Source organism: Sinocyclocheilus anshuiensis, unplaced genomic scaffold, assembly GCF_001515605.1.
Source record: "Sinocyclocheilus anshuiensis isolate Anshui unplaced genomic scaffold, SAMN03320099.WGS_v1.1 scaffold1341, whole genome shotgun sequence".
In the NCBI taxonomy this organism is placed as follows: domain Eukaryota; kingdom Metazoa; phylum Chordata; class Actinopteri; order Cypriniformes; family Cyprinidae; genus Sinocyclocheilus; species Sinocyclocheilus anshuiensis.
In genome coordinates, this window is record NW_015553274.1 from 792,784 (window position 1) to 799,040 (window position 6,257).

The 6,257-nt window shown below is 37.5% G+C and overlaps 1 protein-coding gene across 1 annotated transcript in view; it reads left to right on the plus strand.

Moving 5' to 3' along the window:
• LOC107668197 (ryanodine receptor 3-like) overlaps nt 1-6,257 on the plus strand; it is an 87,174-nt gene that overhangs the window by 8,558 nt on the left and 72,359 nt on the right. The window contains exons 2-3 of the mRNA XM_016459989.1: nt 2,386-2,505; nt 5,477-5,575. Of these exons, the coding sequence (XP_016315475.1) occupies nt 2,386-2,505; nt 5,477-5,575 (219 nt within the window). The remainder of the gene's footprint in view (nt 1-2,385; nt 2,506-5,476; nt 5,576-6,257) is intronic.

Here is a 6,257-nt window from a genome sequence, read left to right on the forward strand (position 1 = left end):
TGGTTTGATATTGACGCAATATTTACACTGAAGCTATGGTAAGGGGCATGACATTTCCCGACCAGGCGCCGAGTGCTGCCAATCACAACACACACTGGCCCAGCTAACCAATCACAGCACATTTCGTATTTCAGAAGGCGGGCCTTCATTTGATTCAGGAACTATTCGAGCCGCTCATGCCAGACTGGGGAGAGAGGTGTTGTAATAATGTAAAATATGTGAAACAACATATTTTCAAACAACCTAGTATGAGAGCCTGTTCTAGTACACTCCCAAAACAAAATCAAGACTTTGTAAAAGAGCATAATAGGACCCCTTTAAATGTTGTGCACAGAATTTGTGACAATATGTACATATATAGTGCATATGAGTTTTTTATTTTTGAACATTGGCACTATTGCACATAATATTATGCAGAGTGGTAAAGGAATAGGCTAGTTTGTCCCAAAATCACCTTCATGTTGCTCCAAACCCTTATGACTTTACTTCTTCTGTAGAACACAAAAGAATATTTTAAAAATCATTGTTTTTATCCAATGAGATCCAAAACAACACTTGACCTGATTGACTTTCACTGTATGGGCAAAAAAAAAAAAAAAAATCTCACCATTTGATTTGATCAGTTTGCAGCAGTATCTAAAGTGTACTTGATCCAAACATATTTGTGTAGAATGTCAACGTGACACCAAACCTGTGCTGAGGCCTGCTGTCCATTCCAGTGAAATCACAAAATAAAATGCACTCAAATGTGGCCCCAGTTATGATATGCCTCCACTGATATGCAGTAGCAATTTTTGAGACTGCTTACAATTTAGACAAGAATCATACCACTGCACCAACACATACCATATACTGTAGATTTGAGTGATGTTTGTATATTTTATCCTTATACACTCTAAAAAATGCTGTGTTGTTTCAACCCAACTTTGGGTCAAATATGGACTAACCCAGCTGCTGGGTTACATTTTTTAATTACATTTTTAACCCAAAAGTTGTGTTAGTCCATATTTGACCCAAAGTTGTGTTGAAACAACCCAGCATTTTTTAGAGTGTATGTATGCATTTAATTTTTAATTGATCATTTATTGTTAAAAAAAAAAATCTTACTGACCCCAAACTTTTTAATGGTAGTATAGGTAATAATGCTTTTTGGCGGAGACTGATCTTATTAACAAATAGAGTTTCATGAAAGGTAATGTATGAAAACATTTATATACAGGCTTATTTGTTAACAACAGATGTTGGTTTGGCATCTGTATTATGTTACTAGGTGCTCCACTGCTTTACTGTCAGAGTACCAGAGTTCCTGTTGTCACTCTTCAGTTTTAGCATAGCTTAGACAGCAGAGTTAGACAGCCCACTTTAATTAGCATAACTCAAACCCAAATACACACAGGTTATTATGCGTGTATTCAGAATGCTGGATGTTCTTGTTAGCTCTCATCTCATTAACGTGTCTTGAACCTGATGAATGAAATATAAAATATGAACTTATGCACTGTGACTGTGTTAAGGAATTGTTACAGCACTGATGGTGTTCATCAGAACCATGGCAACCATCAGCTAGGATTAATGAGATACGTGAGTTGGCACACAAGAAAAGGAAACACAAATGAGACAGAAGTCAATATATTCCTCCTCAGTGAGAATGAGGGTGTACAGAGATTCATAGTGGATTCTAATGACATAAGTGTCTCTCCAGTCTTCTTCCTTTCCTCCAGTGACATTTTGAGATAATAGCTGTTACATCAATAACATTTATTTAAACGCATTTATTTGTTTATGACTTGATATGAATTTTCAATTACATTTCTTTTTAAGGGACTTGAGAAGTTCAGCTTTTCTTTAAAAGCGCTTTTTTTTGTATATGTAGGTATTTTATTGGTAGCTATTTTATATGTTTAAGCTATTGATAGCCATTTTATTGTTGCTATTGAACGTTGTGTAACTAAAATGTATAATTTTTTTCAATGGTAAAAAACTTTCTCATTTCTCTTTTTAATATGTGACTAACTATAAGTAATTAATTTTTAGACTGATTCCCCTGAAAAGTGCAAACACTGGGGCGCTATCAAAAAAATTGCTTCTTTTAAGCTTCTCAACAAGCCTGACACAGCAACAGTGGGCAGTGGCTCTGCCAATGGTGTGAGTTTGGGGTGGGACTATTTGTTTGGCTGGCCAATGGCAGGTAGGGGCAGTGGCTAGGAAACCTGTTTGAAAACAGATCTTATTTTTTGCTGTGCTGTTTGGTAATGCTGGTTTCACAGAAATGACAGATGCTTTGACTTAAAGTTGCGTTGAGCTTTTGGGTCTACATTGAGTGAAAGTATTTGGTGTGTTTTTGCTTTTAAGCATAAGTTGAATTCATTGTTTTTGTCCTGGCAGGATGATGAGGTGGTACTGCAGTGTGTCGCCGCCATTCAGAAGGAGAATCGCAAATTCTGCCTATCAGCAGAGGGACTCGGCAACCGCCTGTGTTATCTAGAGCCCACATCAGAGGCGAAGGTAAAGCCCCATGTGTTCTGAGAAGCTAATCACTGCTTCAATATCCCTAAACCTTCCCACACAAACCACAATGCAGAGATTGAAGCAAAGCAGTTTAGAAAACAGCTTTTTATTTAGTTCCTAGACAGCTACAATATAGAAGTGCATAATATTAGTATTACACAATATGTTTTTTCTTTCAGTATACTGATTAAGGAATGCTTTAAACAATGTAGCTCTTTACGTGGAAAGAAAATTGCATGGTTAAAAATACATGTAGAGTGAAACAGGGAGACTTACAATGGTTCAAAAATGTTTGCCTTTGATATGTTGTCCTCTAGCAATACATCAAATTAATGGGAAGAGATTCATGTAGTTGAAAACCATGGCAACAGCAACTGATCCTAGTGCTCTGCACAATATTTTCTATGCATCAGGAGGCAAGGCAGTAGAAGATGTGTGGGCATCTCTATGGTTATATGCAGTGTATCTACTGAGCCTGACCTTGGTCTTACATTGTAAAAAATAAAGGTGGATAATGATGATAATCTTTCTGTTATCATGTAAAGTATTGGTCTTCTTCATGCATATCCTTATGGATTCACTTGCAATGCATGATGGATAACCCTCAGTGACGCTAAGACATCTGCTGTAATTGCCCGAGTGACGTAAAAGATAAAACTGTCAGCCTTTACCATCATGCTTTGCCATCTCTGTGGTCTCTCAGATGTACATTTAAAACTATAAATGGAAAGGCATTTTATGTTAAACACATATATAGAGGTTAGGGTTCATATATATGGGGCGTATTTCAGGTCATTAAGTTTTTATTCTTAAGTCTAATGTGTGCAGTTATAATATTAATACAAATATTATTTAATAATACATTGTTTAATAATTTAGATTAATATTATTTACTCAGTGCAACTTATAACATCCAAGTGAAAGATATAACACCAACATGTCAGAAAAACAAAAACAAAAACAGAATCACGGAGTTGGAAAAAGGTTCACCCCCTTGTGTCAGTATTTTGTTAAAGCACCTTTTGCTTTAATTACAGCGTATTTCAGGTCATTAAGTTTTAATTCTTAAGTCTAATGTGTGCAGTTATAATATTAATACAAATATTATTTAATAATACATTGTTTAATAATTTAGATTAATGTTATTTACTCAGTGCAACTTATAACATCCAAGTGAAAGATATAACACCAACATGTCAGAAAAACAAAAACAAAAACAGAATCACGGAGTTGGAAAAAGGTTCACCCCCTTGTGTCAGTATTTTGTTAAAGCACCTTTTGCTTTAATTACAGCCTTTAGTCTGTTGGGATACGTCTCTACTAACTTTGCACATCTACAGTAGACCTTGCAATATTTGCCCACTCTTCTTTGCAGAACTGCTCAAGTTCAGTTAAATTTGATGATGACCGTTTGTGGACTGCAGTCTTCAAGTTATTCCACAGATTTTCAGTGGGGTTTAAATCTGGGCTCTGACTAGGTCATGCAAGGACATTAATCTTTTTCTCCTTTAACTGCTGTGTGGTCAGTTTTGCTGTGTGCTTTGGTTCATTGTTATGTTGGAAGGTAAACCTTCTTCCCACTGACAACTTTCTGGCAAAGGGCAGCAGATTTTCCTCAAGAATTTGACGGTATTTTGCCCCATCCATTTTTCCTTCTATCCTGTCAAGTGCTCCAGTCCCTGCTGCAGAGAAACACCCCCATAACAGGACATTACCACCTCCATGCTTTACTGTAGGAATGCTGTTATTTGGATGGTGAGCTGTATTGGATTTCCGCCAGACATATTGTTTGGTGTCGAGGCCAAGTAATTCAAAGCTCGTGACTGCATGCTGCCTTTCTTGAGGAGTGGCTTTTTTCTTGCAACCCTCCCATACGAGCTGGAGCGACTCCCTGATCCAAGGAGGGTCTGTGTTGTACCAAATACCTTCCACTTCTTTATAATAGACTCCACTGTGCTTTTAGGCATTGATAAAGCCTTGGATATTTTTCGTTTCCATCTCCTGACTCGTGCCTGTCCACAACTTTATCCCGGAGATCTTTTGACAGTGCCTTGACACCCATAGTTGATTGTTTGCTTCAGTTGCACTACCAAAGACTGAAATGCTCCAGGAAACCTCTTTTCATGCTGAGCTCATCAAAATGACCACAACTGATCACAGTTGAAAGTCAAATGGCTTTGTGTGCCTTTGAGAAGGTGATTAGCTACACCTGATTGAGTCATTTTTAGGAGGGGGGTGATCCTTTGTCCAACTCAGTGATTCTGGTTTTTTATTTTTTTTATTTTTTTTATTTTTGTCTGGCATGTTGGAATTATATCTTTCACTTGGATGTTAATTTTATATTATTTTATATTATTAGTCACACAATGTATGAGTTACAATCCTTTGAATGGAGTTGCGTAGAGGGATTTTTAACCTGACTGAGACATGATACTTCTATAGTATTTTCTCTTTGTATTTTATGGCTGCAGATGACTTTCCCCAGAGGCATCTGTCACGCTACTTAGCACATTCTCCCCACTCACATGTTGTATTAAAACCTGAAAGGGCACTGTTCACCATTGGTCATGGCTTAATTCTGAACGCAAAAGGAAGATGTTAGTAGGAAAAGGGTTTTTAAAGACTGTACATGATTCAGACTCTAGTTATCAGAAGGTGACAGAATGTTCACTTTCTCAGGATAGCTGAACTAGACAGTCAAGGGGCTTTAAATAGCAGCCTGATAAACAGATGTTGGGTGGGAGAAGACTTCTCTAGACCAAGGGTGGAGCTCACCACTTGCCCATGTGAATCCTTGCTGGCCTCTCAAGCTAATCCTAATGAACACATATCAAAACAAAACATCTATTTGGGACTAATGAAGGGCTTTAATTTGTAAACATAACCACTCTACCAATTATCTGACTTTATCTATAATCAAAAGACAAATAAGCAACTACAGACACACTTTTTCTCTCTCTCTCCACAGTATTTTCCTCCTGACCTATGCATCTGTAACTTTGTGCTGGAGCAGTCACTCTCAGTGCGGGCTCTACAGGAGATGCTCGCCGGGCAGAACGGTGAAGGAGTAAGTATACAAATCACAGTCATTACAGGGTTACTATGCTGAATATATCTTCTACTAACCATACTTAAAACCTTTCACCTTTGAGTGCATTTCACTGTCAATAGGGAAATATAATGGTGCACTGTCATGGAAAGACAGTATAAATATATTATATATATATTGCCAAAACTACTCCATTGACTGTAGTTCTTCTGCATTATATATGACCTAGAGTAAGTTATCAAGAATAATGACACTGATAGTAGATAAATCACAACTAAAATTCACACTGGCAGGTTTGATTTGGAGAGTTTTAGGAATTGGTCTTTAGTCCTCAGATGCCATAATTGCTTTAGATCAAGGTGATAGTAATGCAAATCCATTATCCCATAATTATTTAAACTTCTACTTACTAACAAATGCAGGTGAGGTATGTATTATCATAAATGTATTGTCATCTGTAACACAGTTTGTAGATCGGGAAGAAGGAGGCGGGAACCGGCGAACGTTCAAACAAAACTTTAATAATAAAATAAACACAAAATAGCGCGACAGCCCCTCTCGAGGACGACTGTCGTGCACAAACAGAACCAAAACCCAAAATAAAATCCAGGCCTGGTCCTCTCTCATCTTTCACTGTCGTAGCTCCTCCTTTTATCCTTCCGGAGCTCCTCCGTGGGACTCGAGACCGGTGAGTGGTGCA